The sequence below is a fragment of the Urocitellus parryii genome, chromosome 2, assembly GCF_045843805.1.
Source record: "Urocitellus parryii isolate mUroPar1 chromosome 2, mUroPar1.hap1, whole genome shotgun sequence".
Taxonomy (NCBI): Eukaryota; Metazoa; Chordata; class Mammalia; order Rodentia; family Sciuridae; genus Urocitellus; species Urocitellus parryii.
Genome location: NC_135532.1, coordinates 180,007,781 through 180,028,680, shown reverse-complemented (window position 1 = coordinate 180,028,680; position 20,900 = coordinate 180,007,781). Strand labels below are relative to the sequence as shown.

Below are 20,900 nucleotides of genomic sequence, written 5' to 3'. Positions count from 1 at the left end.
ACAACTAGAGATATGAAAAATTGTGCTCTATATGTGTAATATGTATTGTAATGCATTCTGTTGTCATATATAACAAATTAAAAAAATAAAGTTTAAAAAACAAAAAAGAGCATATTTTATATTAAGCAAGCATTGTAAAAAATATTGCATTTTTTACTTGTTGCAAGTTGATTATATTAAAAAAACTAATTTTATGTTTTATTTTACTTTTTGTTTTGTTTCTTCCCCATGTGTGTGGTTTTTCCCCTTTAATTTATAAAACATCTGGAAGTAACTCATATTGCACTCCATAAATTCGCATAAATATTATGTGTCAATTGAAAATTTAAGTATTTTATATGCACATTTTTTTCCCCCAGTTTCTGATGCTAAAAGGTTGGGATCCTTTCTTTGCTTGCTACTCAGGTGCTAGAAATCCTTCCTGGGGCTTTTCTGCCCAACACTTTGGAATGCAAACTCCCTTGAGCAAGCACTTGTTTAGCATAATTTCACCTGGGTCCTGTCTAAGGGAGTTAGCGAATATTAAAATAGTCCTAACAATAAAATAGCACTCGGTCAACTGTGAAGCCTTCTTCTAAGGGGGAGGAGAATAGCTCACTTTCCCTGAAGGTCCTGAGAAAGATCAATTTACAGGCTCCAGTATGGGGTGGGACCTGCCTCCTTTCCTCCATCTTGGTACTGACACATGCCTCTGGTGACCATCCTTTTGCATCAGAGCACAGTCTGGGCAGGAATGTTACCAGGGCTGCCTCTCTCCCCCATCCAAAATGTACACAGTCCTTTTTCTGACCTGGCTTGTGATTGGAGGCTGTTTGCTTCGGATTATAACCTCCAGGACCCCTCTGTCGGTTACAGCCTGTTTCTATTATTCTTAATGAAACTTAAGGCACCTGCAGTGGGGTGTGAAGAAAAAGTAAGAGACCTGCATTTTCTCATCTACAGGTACCAGAAGCAGAAGGCCAATAGCAATCCAGCCACCTGAGTAGGCCCAAAGCTGGCATCTGCCCATGTGTCCCTTCGGGATAGACTATTCACCACCATGAAGGATCTTCTTCAGTATGTCGCCTGTTTCTTTGCCTTTTTCTCCACTGGATTTTTGATTGTGGCCACCTGGACAGACTGTTGGATGGTGAATGCTGATGACTCTCTGGAGGTAAGAAGTCTGCACCTTCTTTTTTGACCCGCATTGTAAATTTCCTCCCAGCCCCACTGCCATATGTAAACCTCAGTACACTTCCTAGGATTAATGATAGCAAAGATAGCCACCAGAGGCAGAATTATGACATTAAATCTTTACATTATTAGTTCATTTAATCCTCACACTAATTTTCAAGGTAGAAACAGCTGTCATCCCATTTTACAGGTGAAGTAACTTCATAACGCTATTTTTCATAAGGTGAAATTCAATAAAGTCTAATTCCATCATTCCTGGAAGAGTCTTCCAGAAATTCACCTCTTCCATTGCTACACACACCAAACTGAACAATGTTCCAGTAACAGCCTTTTTGTTAGACTCCATGACAGCATTAAGGGAACTTGATAGATTTTCTAAAGTGGTGCTAATAATCTAAGACATCAAGTAGTCCAACTCAAGGCATATAAAACCTCCCCACTTGGTAGACAGTAGAAAAATGTCATTTTATTGAATTTCCAAGCTGAATAAAACATTCCAAAGGAAAGTTTTCCACAGGGACTTAGAAAATATCCTTTCTTAAATATGAGAACTGCCTGTTATACAAGAGTTGAGGAAGTTCACATTTGAAGATTTTATTTTTCTCACTGAAGAAGCTCAAAAAGAAGTACATTTGAAGTTCAAAAGTTTTTCTGTGGCCATAGGAATCTGTGAATTGTAGAACTGAGCAAAAGCCTAATCTTTGGCATCAGCAGCTATTCATTAGTAAGCTTTAGGAAAGTGTGGGTAAGAGAAATAAACCATGTATCAGGAACTCAAAGAATCTACAGCTACACAATTTGCCTTTTTATGTACATCCTGGAGGGAACAATTTATCCTAACAAACGCTGTACTGTCATTTCTGCAAAGTTTAGGAAAGATACTAAAGAGCATGTTGGTATGTTTTTTTTCTTCTAATATTATTTATTAGACTCTCAAGTTGGAGTCAGAAATGGAAAGTAATTATCTTTCTATTTTGGCGTGCATTATTTTTGCTGTTTATTTGTTCTTGCTTTTAATTTTCTTCTGACATCTACATGACATTTCAAAACCAGTGGAGTAATAAATAACTCCTTAGTGCTACAAAATTATATTTCTAAAATCAGTGATAGAATTGAACTACCATAAAGGATGTCTCCTTTAAAGTGAGTCCAGTGATATATTTTATCTGGCAATGAATGAAAAATAAAAGCCTTTTAGAGACTGCTGGGGGAAAAGTGCAGATAAAACATCCTGCTGCCATTAGTTTGCCATTATCCAGACTGCCAATAGTAAGTGATCAACAGAGAAATATGCTGGACTTGAGCATACTTACAACTGCGCTCTTACAAAATGATTTTAAAATACACAAAATCACATCCAAAGACATTGTGAAAGTATTTTCTGAAACAATTTGAAAGGCTTTCTGCTTAAGGTGACAGAGTTTCTAACTTTACTTATTAAGAAATAGAGTTTTAGGCAGGGTAAGAGTGAAGACTTGTCAGAGAAAGATTGGGAATCCTGGCTTTTAAAGGCCTTCTTCCTTTTATTTCAGGACATCCAACAGATTTACCATCTTCCTTGTATAAGAACACACCTAATTAAAATTAATAGAATAAGCAGTCCAGGTCATTCACCTCAAGTAAATCCTCACTAACATTGAGCAAGAGTTAGTGAGTATTTCATAGTTCTCTGTTATCATAAATGGAAGATTAAAGTCTTTATATGTAAGGAAGAACCCTATTTCAAGTGAGGCCCCCTTCTCTTTCAATGATCTCTGGTCAATATTTTTGAAGGGATAGGAATCTGTCATACTAACCATTTCTTCATTGGGCCAGGATACAGAATCATCATTTTACCCACAAATTTGGAAGTTCTGATTCTCACTGACTCAATTATACCACTCTTTCTCCTTTATATATCACTGTGGTCCATCCTAATAGCTCACTTTAAGCCACAAAAGTGAACACAATAAAAATGTTAAGGAAGAAAAGAAGAATACCTGTGAAAATGTGAGAAGTACTAGAGTCATAGCTTTCTTAATATTTTAGGATGATATAAGCATGAGAGTTAGAAAATGGGTTTTATGTTTCAATTCAACTTACAAATATAAAAAGCATATGTCATATGAAAGTTACTGGACTAATCCTACTAGGGAAGGCAAAGAAAAGGCAAGAATGGGGTCCTGCCTTCCTGCGGTGTACATTGAAGGTGGAAGAAAGGGACATGCAACTATAATAAAACACATTGGTTAATTCATATTTTGAGAAAAAAAATGAACAAAGCACTACTGGAATCGATATGATAGTGCGATTATTTCCTATTAGGGACACTGAAGCATGTCTCATCAAAGAAGAGGTTTTGAGCAAGGTCTCCCAAAGACGCAAAGGATTTCAAAAGGTAGCAATGGCAGCAGGGGCCTTCTAGATGAGAGGACAATGTGGCAAAAATACAGAGTGAGGAAAAGCTCAAGGCTCGTTAGAGGATTAAGATGAGTAACGTGAAGCAAGGGGCTGAAAGAGCTCAAATATTCTTTGGTCTTACTACAGTGTACCTGCCTTGAAGAGTGAAGTTCTTTGTATTAAATGTTAGAACAATTAAAAAAGCACCCAGGATTGTGCTGTGCATAGCCCTAAATCAGGGATTCAAGGCCCTAAGCTAAAATCCTGCTCTTACATCAAGGTTCAGTTGTGTTTCTGGAAAGGCCATTGTGGTGAAGAGAACTTGGGCCTGAGATTTTTTCCAAGGCTGTGTTCATGTCCCATATTAACTGCCTTCTATTGTGATGAGCTCTTGTCTGCTGCTCCTGTCTGCCGTTCACTGCTGCTCCTATTCTTTAATTGTAAAATTAAACTCACATGTTCCTAGGGTTCTTTTTGGTCTTTGCTGTCTTTAACATCAGACTTCCTGACTCTGTCTGCATCCCCAGAAAGATGGCCGGTCACTGGACAAGTGGTTCCTGAAGTTCCCTAGACACTTCCATTAGGAACCTAATGGGAATATTCTCTGTTTTGCTCTTGCTCCACATACCCTTCCTCCAATCGTTTTTTTCTCCCTTTCTCCTATTTTTAATTTTTTTTTCCTTCCTTCCTTTTTTCTTTCCTTTCTTCTTCTTTCTTTAAACTCTTCCTCTTCTTTCCTTTACCCTTTCTCCTTCCCTCCACTTTCTGTTCCTCCTTCTCTTCCTTTTATTTCTCGGTTATCTTTTAATCCCTTTCTCCTTCACCTCTTAATCTCCCCTTTCTCCACCACCCTCTACAGTCTATCTTCTTTCATTCCACAAATGCTCCTGAACTTTTGCCATTTACTGCAACAGGGACAAAATTATGGGGCTTTGAACATCCTTAGGTTACACCCAGTGTAGCAAAGGACAAAGACAGGTGAAATGATAGTTACAGTATGGTGTGGCAAGTCCTGATATAATGAATAACCCTGAGTAGGCAGCTCACTCAGTCTTGATATATCAGTAAATTCTGCTCAAAAGAAAAAAAACATCTAAAATGGACTTGAAAACTAGGCAAAAGTGCCAGGAGAAGTAGAGGGTGTTCCAGTCCAAACAAATGGTATGCACAGAGATCCAAATACAAAAGCTCTGTATGTTTGTGATTGTACGTATTTCAGCATGATAAGAGTGGAAAATACAGGGTCTGGGTCATCAAGGGCTGTATGTGTCGTGTAAACTATAGATCTTATTCTACAGACAAGGGTGTTTCACTGTAAGCAAACGTGTAGGTGCCCTTTATAGAGATAAATCATGCTTTTATTTGTGAGTAATGATTGGAACCAATAAAGTGAAATATGAGGAGACTAGGAAAATTTTGCTGCAGATCAGTAGAAAAAACAGTGATGGTCTGAGTGACAGGCACAAAAAGATATGTAAAGATATGAGAAACTTAAGAAAGCTCATATTGGTGGGATTGAAAATTGACTGCATGTGGAAAAGGGGTGATAAAGAGAGAAGCTTCAATGTTGGATCCACCTTACCACTTTGGGACAATTGGAGGGGAGGTTGAGTCACTCACTGAGTATAAGTGGGGGAAAATTTGTTGCAATACCAAAAGCATCATGAGAAATATTCCTGGATCATGCCGGCTTTTTTCTGGTATAGTTTATCATATAACATCTGGAGGCAGGAACACATTTTTTTTGTGTGTGTATGTGTGTGCAATTATTTTCCACACTTTTTATTGGTGTATTATAGTTGTACGTATTCATGGGATTTGTTACATATTTGTACAAAAACAAAATATGACAATGTCATTTGCCCAATATCACTCTCTAGCATTCCCCTGCTCTCTCCCTACCTTCCATCCCTTGGTCCTATTTATGTACTGATCTCCCCGTTTTAAGGAGATCTACCTCCACCTTTGTTTTCCTTTTTCCACTCTAGCTTCTGAATACAAGAGAAAACATACAACCCTTAACCTTCTGAACTTGACTTATTTCCATTAACATAATGATCTCTAGTTCCATCCATTTTCCTACAAAAGCCATAATTTCATTATTCTTTATAGCTGAATAAAACTTCATTGTTATATATACTACATTTTCTTTATCTATACATCTGTTGATGGACACCTGGGCTGGAGGAAGACAGTTCTCTACAGTGGGTAAGAATGCAGTGTTAGGCTTGACACTAGAGGGGACTGGGGTTAAATCCCACTTCAGTGGGATTTTTACTGTGTGATTTTTAAATTGCAGCAAACCAGATTTCCTCTTCTGCAAAGGGAAAATGATAATACACATCATAAATTGCTCATGAAGATTAAGTAAGCTTGTGTATCTAAAGCATTTATCACATCACCAGGAAACTATAATCAGCCAATACATGTTGGCTGTATTATGATTGATTTGTGGTTCATTGTTTTGTTTTTGTTCTGGAGGAGGAGATGACATTTTGTATAATATTCACTGAACAGAGAGAGATGAGATTTAAGTACTAGTCCTATTTCCCTATTGATCTTGTGAAGAAATCTTGTGTATTTCTCTGGGCTGTTGTTTGCTTCTCTTATTTTTGTCTGTTTCTTCATTATCTAACCATGGTAATATTACAGATCATGGAGTCCGATAGCAAAGATTGTCTATCAAATATTCACATTTAACAAAGGAAATAAAGAGTTGTTGTTAACATTTAGGCATATTACAAGGTATGTAATTATTAATTATTTACACTGAAATAAAAAATACTTCTATCACATTTTTCCTGGTTTCACCATTATCAGAAAGAAAAAGTGTTTGTACAAGATGATTCCCTTTTTAATTTTTTTGCTAATTATTTTCTATGAAACTGTTATACACCAAACACTGCTATGATTAAAATTTTATTACTTCAAAAGAAGGTTGATCACATTGGAATTTATTTTACCCTTATAATCAGATTCTCTTCTGGGATTTCTATTTGTATTAATGATGTTATAATTCCTTCAGACATGAATTACATATTAAAATTATTATACAAAGTATGTGCTCTGATTATATACTTACTAGTTTTACTTTCCAATTGATTTCAAACGTATCCAGCAGATGTTAGAGACACAAATATTCTCTAACTCAGCTCATGATTTTCTCAGCACCTCATACTAATGTCCATCTTATAGAAGCTCATGGTGTATTTGCACCTATGAATTACTGGAACAATTGACACTTGGCATATTGTTGAAAAAATGAATAAATGAATAAAATATAATATGAGATGATCTTTGAAAATCTCACATTAAATCCTAAATTAGAAGTATCTGTGTAGAGAAACAGCCAATTTTTTTTTAAAAAGAAGAGCAAGATCTTATATCTTGCTCCACTCTAATTTTCCAAATACATATGTATTTGGCTCATCTTTTTAATAAGATAGGAATAAAAATCTAATCCCCTGAGATGTCTAATAAGGTTGGTGAAAAGTGTATTTCATCTAGATAATAATGTTTTTCTACTTGATGATTTTAAGAGAGAAAGAACTTTAAAAGGAAGGGAAATTAATATTCTGAGTTCATTTACTCAATATAAACTACGATCTCTGTAATTCGGAAGTTATTATTGCAAGTTGTGAGGCCATACTAAGCATTTTGATGTATATAACTTAAATAAATAAATAAAATTTAAGTATTCAGATAGTCCATATATGTAAATCAGGTTATACAACCTCAAAGACCATAAAAATTATATTTTCCAAATTAAGTTTCAATTATATATTTCTTATTGTTTATGCCTTTAGCCATCATTTCGCAAAAACAAGCAGAACTAAAGCAAACAGACTCTTACAAATGAACACATGACTTTCTTTCATATCTTATAAATACAAGGCAATATCTACCACGATTATTTTAGTCTTCATCCCTCAGCCTTATTAAGTCTTCTTGAGTTATTTTGCACCATGTAGTATAGTAAAAACTATAAAATAAAATGCAAAAGTAAAACATTTCAGAATCCTGGCTTAAAAATTCAAGCATATTTTATATTAAAATTAAAGACATTTCCATTTTCAGTGGTAAAACATCTTATTTAGACAAATATTACTAAAGCTTTTCATCTTAATAAAAATAACTAAGTAAGTATTGAATGTAGGTCAGTTGCATCTTCAATGCTAAAATATATTAGTAAAAGTAAAGTAAATTTGTATAAAAATTACAAGTACTACTAGTCATAGGCAAAGTAGTTTTTAAAATAATATATCTTAATGGCTTATTACAATTGTTTTTTGTATATTATTTATGTCTATACATGTATAACTTAATGCATTTTGATGAAAAAAAATTTTGATAGTGATCAACCAAAAATAAATATTCACTGCCTATTTTTTATAATGATATATACATATGTGTATGCAGAAACTCTACTATGTAACTACAGAAGAGATTTGTATGTAACTACAGAAGAGTGTCTAATTCTGAAAAGTATATAAAAAGACAAAGCAGACAAAATGTTGTGTTGCTGTTTATAGTGCAGGAATGATAAGAAAAGAAAAACTGAAAAAATAGAATAGAAAAGCTGTTTTTATTTAAATTTAAATAATATTTTAAACTGATTGCAAACGCATAAAATTGTACATATTTATGGAGCATCATATGATGTTTGGATATATGTATATATGTGTGATGATTAGATCATCCTGAACATATCTATCCCTAACATTTATCAGTTCTTTGTGGTGATTCAAAATCTTTTATTCTGGAAATTTGAAGTATATAGTCCATTATTGTTATCTATAGTCACCCCTGGGTGCAATAGCATGCCAGAATGTCTTGCTGCTAAGCACCTTTAACTTATACCTGCTGATGAACTTTACTCATCCCTTCCTCACATCTGCTTCTGCCGACCTCTGGTATTCACCATTCTACTCTCAACTTCTGTGGAGTTAACTTTTTAGATTCCACACATGAGTGAGAAAAGAAAAGAGAACTTGTCTCTTGAAATCATGAAGCACTTGTCTTTCTATGCCTGGCATATTGCACTTAACATAATGATCTCCAGTTCCACAGGACAACAAAGTCTTAATAGGAGACTATTACAGAGTTCAGAATAGGATATCCCAAATTAAAGAATTAATTTATGGCATTATAACTCAACTGGGAAGAGTCATCATGATCATGATTTCCTAAATGCATGCTGTTCATCCCTAGTTCTTAGTAAACACTTTCTAGAGCCAGCAGATCAGATAGGGTTCAAGAACATTAAATCAGTGTAAACTCTCCTAAGTAATTGTTATTTTGGCTCCTAGATTTAGTTTTCTAGTTTATTTAGTAAAGTTAAAAGGACATATGAAGGAGAAATTATGCATACAGTGACCATTTTCTACAAAGTTCACATGAAAGTTAAGATGTATATATGTGAATTAGAAAAATATTGACAGCTTTGTTTCTTCAACAAACATCTTTTAAGAACCTATTATGTATCATGAAGCAGGCCTTGTAGGATCCTTGAAGCAAGGAGCCATGTTTGTCTTAGTTTTTGCTGTATCCCATATACTTGGCATGTTGACTGTGACATAACAAGTGAATATAATTTGGAAAACAGAGCTGCACAAAATGTACTTACAAAAAATAATGCAATATTGAAAGTGTTCTATAAATATGGAGAAATTACTATGGAAACCCAGGGTTTAGTTTAATTTTTTATTTTTAAGGAAATCTATTTTTAAGCAAATAGATTAATTCCAGTGAAAGAGGGCATGGAAGGCCTTTTGGAAGAAGGGGTGTCTTTGAATTGTGACTGAAATTTTAGGTAGAAGTCTGACAGTTCATTATTAGTGTACAGCATCTGGGGAAAATTGAATTGCCTTGAGGAACGAGGTAGCCAACATATATGAGTGAGGCAGACTGTGTAGGAATTGTGGGAGCCCCCAGAAGACAAGACCCACCTACTTGGGAACAACTACTCTATCCACTCTAGCTAATTATTACTTTGTGCAACTGAATACTTCAGGACACCATCACAACCAAGTTTTCAAAAGAAGCTGCAAATCTGGAGTGTTCTGTAAAATCTCTCCTTTTAACCATCTGCAAGCAATTAAGAACACTTTCAATATTGCATTGTTTTTTGTATGTGCATTTAGTGCAGCTCTATTTTCCAAAATTTTCACTGAATTCTTGTTATGTGCCAGCATGTCAAGTACATGGGATACAGTAGCAACTAAGACAAACGTGGCTCTTTGCTTCAAGGATCCTACAGGGCCTCCTTCTCAGTATATAATAGGTTCTTAACAGATGTTTGTTGACGAAACAAAGCTGTCAATATTGTTCTAATTCACACATATGCATCTTAACTTTCATTTAATTTATATTGGCTTCATATTTGTGTCTTTGACTTCACTGTCATTCCTGTCCTTATTTAGGAGATAATCCACTTCTCACTCACTTTCAGGAGTGATGGCAGATATTCATTGAAATAGCATACAAACTCTTTAAGCGTTGTTTTCTTTTTCTTTTCTTATTTTATTTTATTTTCTGGTAATGAAGCTTGAACCCAGGGGTGCTTAACCACTGAGCCACATCCCCAGCCCTTTTATTTATTTATTTATTTATTTATTTATTTATTTATTTATTTATATTTTGAGACAGGGTTTCACTAAATTGCTTAGGGTCTCACTAAGTTGCTCAGACTGGCTTTGGGATCCTCCTGCCTTTTCCTCCCAAATCCCTGGGATTACAAGCATTCACCATCATACCTGGATTTTAGCATTGTTTTCTATGTTATTTATACATTGAAACTGCATCTAATAAGGAGATAGCTCAAGTTTGAAATACTGTATTTTGAATGATGCTGTGGGATAAAATGACTACTCAAGATTTTGCATTTTTTTTGCTCTTTTCAGAAATATCAGCTATAATAATATATGTATCAGAGTATTTTTTTAAAAAACTTGTCTTAAAACTTGCAAGAACTTAACATTTGCTTCCTTTTTAAAAAATTCCTAATAAGCCATTTTATAACAGAAAGTTGGGTTAGACAAAAACTATGTATTGCAATGAAGAGGACTTTCCCAAATATGATAAATTACACAAAATCTTTTAACCTTGTGTTTTGAGCACAAAGGCACCTTTAAGGGTATCTCCAGTAAGTGCTATATTAACACAGAAGTTTAGTTAATTACAGCCACTATTCTCACGTACATTAACTGAGTGTGAATACCAAGCAATTTAATAGTGTGCCCCTGAGCATTAATACCTAATGAAATTGGATTCCATGTTTCCTCTAATGAGCTCATTGCTTTTCTAAATATGGTCATTGCAGGTAAATGATCAATAGCCTTGAAACTGACACCACTACTGGATTATTTTGGCAAGACAGAAAGAGTCTTCTTAAATAAAATAAGAATTTGTGCATATACATGTCAGACCATTTTCTAAATAAAATCATATATAACAGGAATGACCATATGTATCAGTAATATTTTGATGAATGACTTAGTAGAAAAATGTGGACAATCATCTGATTATAGAGCAGTGGCTTCATATCCACGTGATATATCATAAGTTTGGAAACTGGATCCTGTGTGTTTATTAACTGAGAGATTTCAGGGAAAGTAGGCTATGCATAGATCTGATTTCTTTTTAAATTTTTTTTGTAGTTGTACACAATAACTTTATTTTATTTATTTATTTATTTATTTATTTATTTTTATGTGGTGCTGAGGATCGAACCCAGGGACTTGCATGTGTGAGGTGAACGCTCTACTGCTGAGCCATAACCCCATCCCCCTAGATCTGATTTCTTTTATGGTGTAAGAGTTCAGTACATACCAAGTCTACTGTATTAGTGTCCTCATGCTGCTGTAACAAATGACCATCAACTGATGTATTAATGAAAAAAAAAAAAAACTCTTTCTCTCACACTTCCAGAGACCAGAAGTTTGGAATAAGTGTTGGGAATACTACAGCGTCTCTGAAGCTTCCCCAGGAAAATTTGCTCCCCTTTCCTCCAGCTTCTAGCAGCTGTTGGCATTCTTGGGCTTGTGGTTGGATATCTCCAATCTGTGTCTGTGGTCACAATGACTCTTTCTCTTCTGTCTCTGTCTCTCCTTTATGTGTATTTTATAAGGATTCTTGTCAGTAGTTTAGAACCTATCTGCATGATCTCCTCACCTCGAAATCCTTGATTATATCTGCAAATACCCTTTTTCCAAATAGTCATATCCATAGATTCTAGGGATTAGGATGTGGACATATCTTTTTGAGGATTACCATTCTCCCATCCTATGCACCTCTCTCACTTTCATTATTTTTTGTAAGGCTGAGCACAACCACTATGTAAGTCATTGCAAGTGCTTTACTGCCATTTTACTTTATGGAATAAATAATTTCCATTGTGTATGTATTTACAGATTTTGAATACTTACAACCACCATCTCATTATCTGCCTTATACAGATAAGGAAATTGAAATTCAAAAAAAGTAAGATCATGCCCATGGTTATAACAGTTATTAAAAATGTATTTTATATTTAAGGTTTGTGCATATGTAAATTTAGATGTTCACATCTTCTTTAGAAATCAATGTGTTAGATTTCACAAGATGGATTTTCTGCATCAGATTTTTTGGACTCTGTGTTTCTCCCTGTCAGATAACCTTCCATAAAATCGTGAACATTACTTCCAGATTTAACCTTAGAAACAGCAAGCCAAAGTGAGGTTTTGAAGAATAACAGCTGTGGGCATGAGATTCAAGTTAGAGCTTATTTCATCCAAAGCTATCTTCCAGTATCCAATTCTGGAATACTTTATCCTGAAACAGATTGGGGGTTTCTTTTTTTAAATGAGCCTTAAATACAGCATAGTGCTTAAGAACACACACACATACGGCTATATGTAAGTCCTCTCATCCTTCATTTATGGACTATTCTTGTGTCTCCAGTCCTTATTTATAAAATGGGTGATAATAGTGTCTCCTGAGGTCCTTAAAGGAATAAATGAATCAATACTGTGCTTAAATAATAACTGTTGCAAAGTATACGACAATGCATAGCCATTATTATCAATTCTAAGTATTTTTAAGTAAAGCAATAGTAAAGGTACCACATTCAAAATTGTGATGGAGTTGTAAGCTGGATAGTTTTATTTGGCCCCAAACAGAATTTCAAAGCAGAACTTGAGCTGAGAGTTTCCTGGTTCATGGGATTCTTAATATTTGATTCCCTTTTGTAAAGCAAAATGTTTTTATGCCCCTTTCCTTTTATGTTTTTACTTCCCTTTAAATTGGTGTGGTCCCAATTTAACATCCCTTCCTTTACATTTCTTCCCCACCTTATTCTGCTATTTATTCTTTCTTGGGAAAAATTTTAAGTTTTAATTTTCCAAGATAATTCTTAAACTTTAGTATTCCCAGGTTTCCGAAGTAATGTGATTTCATAAATGAGTCTGAAGACACAATCCTATTAGCTCCACGCCATAAGCATGAGCTTTGCCAAGAATACCTGAAACTATCTTCTGTTGGCATGTTTACAATTGTAAAACATCTACTGTGACTCAGAGCTTATGGATTAAGGATGGGAAAATTCAGAGCACTGGTACCCTTTAGCTCTAAGTGGACTTGTGTCATTGGCACATCATTTCCAACTAAAAATGGTTGACTGCTGTCAAATGGGATGAACTTAATGCTCAGTTTGTTTATATACACATCGCAGCTCAAATATTTATAATATGCCAGTAGAACAAGGAGGAAAATGACTTGGAACTTTCAGTCATTTATTTGTGTCTTTTCATCTATTGGCTTTCTTTGCTAATTTTAAATTTATGAACCTCATAAAATTATAACACCTTTTTTTCATGAAACTCACTGTTCATTTCATAATGAAGAAAAATTAATGTTTGTTTCTCATAGACTCCAGACATAAACAGTTATCATCTATGATTGTATAGATTTTTTTTTTATTAGCAAATGTCAGCACAGGAAAGTGGGATGTATTTTCTCCATGTGAATCCATGACTCAGTGATGGAACTAGCCATAGATACTTGAATACATTTAGTTCTGATTTTGTCCCCCTGAGCCATGACTTATTTCTTCACACCACCTCAATCAGGAAGTGGTTTCATTTCCTGGTTCAGAAAGCTTTTCACTGTCAGCACTTAAGAGAAGATATTCCAAAATGCACTGTTTTCAGTAAATGAAATTCTGATCACGTTCACGACCGACCACAGTGCCTTGCTCTTAGACACAACACCAGGGGGGTCTCTTTCTCTGATGAAGTGAAAGTGAAGGGTGTCTGCCTCATTTCATAAGGTGTCTTCTCCAATATCCAGGTGAGCACAAAGTGCCGAGGCCTCTGGTGGGAGTGTGTCACAAATGCCTTCGACGGGATTCGCACCTGTGATGAGTATGACTCTATATATGCAGAGCACCCCTGTACGTAAGCCTTGATGCCCTGCTTGCCAACAGAGGAATGCCATGGGAAATGGGACTCCCATATCCACTGCCTGTTTTGATTTCTGTAGTACTAAAGTCCTGTCCAGTTAGAGATGTTTCTATTAGAAATACTTTTATTTCTGAAATGGGTATTGAAACACATTTTAGCACATTTTGTCTTTTCCCATATATTTGTAAATTCCTTGAGTGTAAAATATCATCTCTGCTATTACAGTGCCTCATATCCAGTAGGCTTGCAGTAAGTGCTTTTTTAATTGAAATGAGTCTTTTTGTACTGTGTTTTTATGATTAGAATTGACAAGTTAGATGAATAACATTTCAGAAATGTCTTTTCAGCGATGACATTTTTTTCAAATAGGAAGTTTGCATTTATTTTAATCATATTTGCTAAGACAGAAGTAGAGATAGAGAGGCAGAGACAGGAGGAGATAGATAGTCAAAGGCAGACACACAGAATGTAGGGATCAGAGGATAAAAAAATCAACACCAGTGGCACATTACTGGTAGCACATGAGAGCCAGTGTCTTTAACTTCTTTACTTTCAGCTTTAAATCCTAGTTGGGTATTAGCAAGGCCCATGTTACTATAAATAAGATCTCTTAAATTATAAAATCTTATTGTTGATTCTTTCAATCCTTCTTTATTATTTAAGACATTGAGCTGTGCCAAGAAATACCAGTTCTGTTATTAAAGCAAAGTGGTTTTAGTCCCATTCAAAGCAAATGGTGGGTGATGGAGCCACATGGCAACTTCTTTTCTTAAGATGAATGAGAAGTCGAGTCTTGGAATGTGACATTTCCCCCTGGACAGCTGTTTCAGTCCAAGGAAAAGCACTTAGAGCTCTTTACCTGCTATTTAGGAGTTAGGTCCCTGAAACATTTTTAACATAATGCAGAATGTTAAAGCACTTTTTACTAATTTTTTGTTTAAAAGTCTTTTTAATTCTTTCCATTTTCCCCTCCCCATACTACCTATAAAGAAGCATGATTTGGCAAACGGGAATGGAAAGTCATGTTGGGCACTCAGTACATAGCCAGAGCTGAGAGGAAAAACAAACGATTAAACAGTTCAAAAATTGAAGAACTATTATGTACATTTATTCAAGTGAAAAAAAATTACTATAAGCCCACTATACAGAGAAAACCTCTGCTTACAAATATGTTCCTCTTAAATATTTTGATTATTCCATCTCACATGTTTCCTTTTGTTCTTATTATTTTCAAATAATAAAGACCCAGACTACTTTTGAATTTTATGAAAAAAAAATAAGGATATACAGATCCAGTCCTTTAAAAAAATTCTTTCATATGTTTAAAGACAACAAGAATGAAAATCTATTCTAGAAGAATATCATATCAAAACCCTGTACATTAGGATGTTTCCTATGAGGAAGTAAAATTTCATTTTTAGTTTTGCTATTTTTATACAACCACAGTTAGAAAACTTTCCATTGCCTTCCTACTGTGTCTGACCCTAGGTGTTTCGCAGAGCTCCTATTGATAAAGATAATTCGAGATGCTTCTCCATGCACAAATTGACATTTTAGCTCCATTCTGACAGCTGAGTCCCACATGATACCAAAAACATTCCTCATCCGCTTGCATGAGTAATTTGCTTGCAGGGCTTCCCTTCTGGAACCAAGCTGACCATGTAACCAATGGGTTATCCCATTGGCAGGAGTCCTGGAGCTCCAAGGAGACCCTACATGTAGGGAAAAGGGTGGGAAAAAGAAACCAGAGCCCATGAGGGTCTGCATGAGTGCAGACCACCCCATCCCAATGGTGCTGCTGGCCCCAGGTAGTCCCAGGCTCAAAAGTGGAATGAGACAATGTCAAAGGAGGCCCTCAAAATACTCCTTGGCCTGGAACACTGAATGAGAGACCACTTGTACATGCCATTTGAAATAAATAGGATATGCTGAAAAAAAGAAAAGAAGAAGAAGAAAGAAAAAGAAAAAACCTGATGTCATTTATTTAGTTTTATATTTTTCTTTTCCCTCAATTTCTAGAAAAATGAGCCTCAGATTTGGAATATTCAATTTTTTTGAAATAATGCCAACTTTTGAGATATTACAAATTAAATTCTAAAAATTTAATATTCATACATATTAATGAGATAAGCATATATAGTATGTTCTCCTACAAATAAGGTAGAGGAGGATTTTATGCTTTGACTTCTCAGATACAGAGATATTTTCTCATTTTAAATAAGGAAAAAAAATGGCTGCATTTCTTGCAAGCAACAAATAACTACATGTGCTCTAACTTTACCTCATCATTGAGAAGAAAATATTTAAAAGACAAGGATACCTCAGATCACTATGAAAATAAAATATAATTACTGTGAAAGGAATAAATTTTGTTACCCTTGTGTATCCACTAACATGGTTGTAATTCCAACTTCATGTAATTAACTCTCCCTTTGTGATATAACTTCCTTGCTGTTAATGTAGCATAACTGTCATTCTGAACTTATGAGTCTTTTCCAAAAGGTGACAGCAGCTGCTCTGCTTCTATTTACCTGAGCCTTTCTTTCCTGTTCTACATTCTTATTCCCTGTAGCTTTAAAATATGCTCATTTGACAGTACAGAACTAAAGGGTTAATGTGGAGTTTTGGCCAAGAAGTGACATGATTTGAAGGGCTGAAAGAGAACATGATCTGGCTTCCAGAGATGGTCTTCTATTTAATAGCAGAAATGAATTCTGCTTTCTAAAGGTCTTCTCGTGGTTCCCACCAGTCTGAATTGTCAACAGGAGTCTTAAAATATTTTATCTTATATTCATGTGCAAAATTCTAACAATTATTTTAAATATTTCAAGAAAATGTCAAAAACTATGGAGATCATTTATTAATTTATTCATCGAGTATTTATTGGGTGACTGCCACAGAGAAAATATTCTACCTTCAATTTAGCATTCAGCTATAACACTCCAGAGCAGGAAGCAAAAAGAAAAACATTTTCTTAGTCCCCACTATCTACCAGGATGCAATCTGCTAAAATGCCAACAAAACTAAGTAATAAAAATTTATAATGGCAATAAGTTCAGACTCTTTTTGAATTTTATGAAAAAATTAAGGGTATTCATAGCCAAGTTTGTACAAATGTCAAATCTGAATTCTATCATTGGGTTTGTACCAATGTATATGGTTGTCTGGCTTTTTTATGTTGTTGTTGTTGTTTTTAATGTACCTCTGTGAGTTAACATGTCTCTTCCTCTGACTGCTGTAACCATGTGCCCTGTCATCCAGTGAAGCTGGTGGTCACTCGAGCATTGATGATTACTGCAGACATCCTAGCTGGATTTGGATTTGTCACCCTGCTCCTTGGTCTTGACTGTGTGAAATTCCTCCCTGATGAGCCATATGTTAAAATGCGCATCTGCTTTGTTGCTGGAACAACATTACTAATAGCAGGTACTGGATGGGATTAGCAACAGGGGTAGAGATACTCACCCAAGGACAGCACTCCTTTCCTGTTCTGGAGCCGTTCATTTTAGGGTCATATGTTGCTTGCTTTACTAGATTGAAGGAATAGCAAGCATTCCTACCAGCCCTGCTTCCTACCTTTGGAATCACATAGTTAATCTTCTGTTATTATTTCAAGATAAGGTATGCCAAAGTTTCCCAACTAATTTTTAGCCAATTAAAAAGATATACAATGCTTTATTTCTTAAAAATAATTTCTTTTGTAATTATTCCTAAAGTTAGATCCTAAAGTTAAGTTCCAAGCTGTCACCTTCTACTTATGCCTCACCAATTTTTTAATGTAATAAATGAATTGGGCCAAGTCCTATGTTACATGTTCTTCATATGCCAACCCATTTGATCATAAACAAACAGATTGTATTATTAGCTTACTTAACAAGCATATGAAGAAATGGAGTTCTGAAAGCTAATGAATCAAATGTAAATAATAAACAAGAAGTCAATAAGTACTTTTAAAGCAGTGTGTTTGGGGCTGGGAATGTGGCTCAAGCGGTAGTGCACTCACCTGGCATGCGCAGGGCGCTGGGTTTGATCCTCAGCACCACATAAAAATAAAATAAAGATGTTGTGTCCACCAAAAACTAAAAAAAAAAAATATTAATAAAATTCTCTTTCTCTCTCTCTTTAAAAAAAACTGTGTTTAATGGCATAGCAAAATTGATATTTCACTCAGATCTATGCTCAAATTCAAAGTGTAGTACTCTATCATGACATAATGTATTTTTTGGGTCTTCATGCAAGTTGGGAAGAGATATATTAATGAAGAAATCAAAGTACTGGAAGACTGTAAACCAGAAGGGCATTTTAAATGGTAGCAGCAAAAATTTAGCAAGCAGTTATGTGAGAACCTGAGCAGGTAGTGTGAAGTAGTAAATGGATAGGGAATTTGGAACTAAAGATACCTGAGATATATCTTCATGTCATGTCATTTCCATATCTGCAAAACAGGGTAAAGCTGGGATAGTGATATCTACCCTGAATTGCTATCGTGAATTTTCAGCCAGGCACAGTGGCAGGTGACTTTAATCCTAGATATTTAGGACATCACAGCAAGAGGCAGGAGGATTGCACATTCAAGCCTGAGCAACAGCTGGCCTTGAGTTTGTGCTCCTCTTGTCTCAGCCTCCCTAGTGTCTGGAATTACAGTTGTGCCTCACCATGAATGGCAAAACTAAATTTAAAAAAAATAAATGAGTCGGTGAAAAAAAATCCAGTAGGAATTACTGAAGTAATGACTAAAGTAAATGCCCAGGTATGACTAAATCTTCGAAACCACTATTCAGAATGACAATGCTATACACACATATTTTTAGAAGTGTATTATCTGTTTTGAAGTTTGAAAAAGACATTTCCAAATTAACATAGAGGTAACAATATTATAGAAAAAGTGTGGTTGTTCGTACCTCTTTTTGTTAGGTTATAAAAAATATTCATGATTTGATCCTTCTTAAATTATTTGCATTAATTAATTAATTAATTAATTAGAAGAATTAAACAAAAATGGTTATTTAAACTAACATATAAGTCTTCTCAGGGGCAAAATGGAAAGATTTAGAAATTCTAGAAGCACCCTTTTACAGTGAAAAAAGGGTGTTTCTCAGCTTAATACCTTTCTTTCTTGCACCTAGGCCTCAACATATAACTTACACACCTTTAAAGGAAGGGAACCCTGGAAGGCTTCATTTCAAACCTGACAATTGTCAGAGAGGCTAAATGGTGGGAATTCAATTTTACTTAAAGGAAGTAATGTTTGTTTATTCTTATATGGTATGGAGGTGGTAGATAAGAATTTACTTAAAAATAAAGACAATTTTTACTTTGGATTTTTTTTGACCCCAACACATTACAATGACTATAATTACAATATAAATGACTTCATATACAGTTGGCATTGCCAGGTGCGGTGGCGCATTCCTGTAATCCTATCGGTTCAGGAGGCTGAGGCAGGAGGATCTCGAGTTCAAAGCCAGCCTCAGCAAAGAAAGCAAACCGCTGAGCAATTCAGTGAGGCCATGTCTCTAAATAAAATACAAAATAGGACTGGGGATGTGGTTCAGTGGCCAAGTATTCCTGAGTTTAATCCCTGGTACCACTCTCCCCCCCAAAAATATTAAACACAGTTGGCATTTGGTGCTGACTATGTAGCTGGTATGACTTCAGTCATGGGTTAGGGAAGAAAGAGAACACTCTTAATGACATACTTGCAACATGCTCCATATTATTTTACAATTCTCTTTCATTCAGGTGCTCCAGGAATCATTGGCTCTGTGTGGTATGCTGTTGATGTTTATGTGGAACGTTCTTCTCTGATTTTGCACAATATATTCCTTGGTATCCAATATAAATTTGGTTGGTCCTGTTGGCTTGGAATGGCTGGGTCTCTGGGCTGCTTTTTAGCTGGAGCTGTCCTCACCTGCTGCCTATACCTCTTTAAAGGTAAATAAAATAGCACACTTCCTTGCCTCCACTATTATCCTTCCAACCCCAGAGAAATACATCTCATTTACTTATAATGGTACTTATTTACACTCTTACCTATTACCATTAAAAATTCCATGTGTTCAATGACAATTGACTTGCAATACATAAGCTTTATTGCTCAAGCACAAAAATATAGAGTATATGTTCTTCAATACTAAAGTGAACTGAGAGGCAGCAAAATAATTGTTAAAGAAATTGATGTGGTACATTTGGTTTCTAAAAAACACAGTATTCAAACAGAAAATTCCTTTCATCATCAGAAAAAAAAAGTAAATTCCTCAGCTTAATTTTAAATTTAAAAATAACTTTCAGGATGAAAATGTTATATTTTTCCCCTCGGATTTTTCCTAGGATTCCTAGATGATTCCTACTAAGAAGTATGATTCTTGTTCCTTTGGGGGTGAGGAGTGGGGGTGGGGGCAGGGGGTGGTAGGAACAACCATAGAATGACATCATTTTTTTCTTTTTCCAAAGTTTACCAAATCACACTTACTGTTTTATTTCTGCATTTTCAAACAGATGTTGGGCCTGAGAGAAACTATCCTTATTCCATGAGGAAACCCTATTCAACGGCAGGTGTTTCCTTGGCCAAGTCTTATGGGGCCCCTCGGACAGAGACTGCCAAAATGTATGCTGTGGACACAAGAGTGTAAAGAGCCACATTATCAGTCTGTTTGTGTTATTTAATTAATTAATCAATACGTTCAAATTAATAAAATAGAGGCTGGGACAGTTATTTACACTTCATATTCAACTAAATTAATGGCTAGCTTAATCAAACCATCACTTCTGTTTCTCTTTCTACTCTCCCCATACACTTTCCCTGTGTTTTAAGGTAAGGTTGCTAGAATGTGGAGATGTTTGTTCCTGATTTCTATATTGCTACTAGACATGACCACATGGTGATAATAAAACATAAAGCAATCTTTA

General features: G+C 35.2%; 1 protein-coding gene across 1 annotated transcript; it reads left to right on the top strand.

Annotated features, from left to right (window-relative positions):
• Window positions 1-988: 988 nt before the first annotated feature.
• On the top strand, window positions 989-20,623 carry Cldn16 (claudin 16). Its single transcript, XM_026389304.2, has 5 exons — window positions 989-1,153; window positions 13,879-13,981; window positions 17,253-17,417; window positions 19,734-19,925; window positions 20,490-20,623. Exons 1-5 carry the CDS (start codon window positions 1,040-1,042, stop codon window positions 20,621-20,623), a joined length of 708 nt encoding a protein of 235 aa, XP_026245089.2. The 5' UTR covers window positions 989-1,039.
• The last annotated feature ends 277 nt before the right edge of the window (window positions 20,624-20,900 follow it).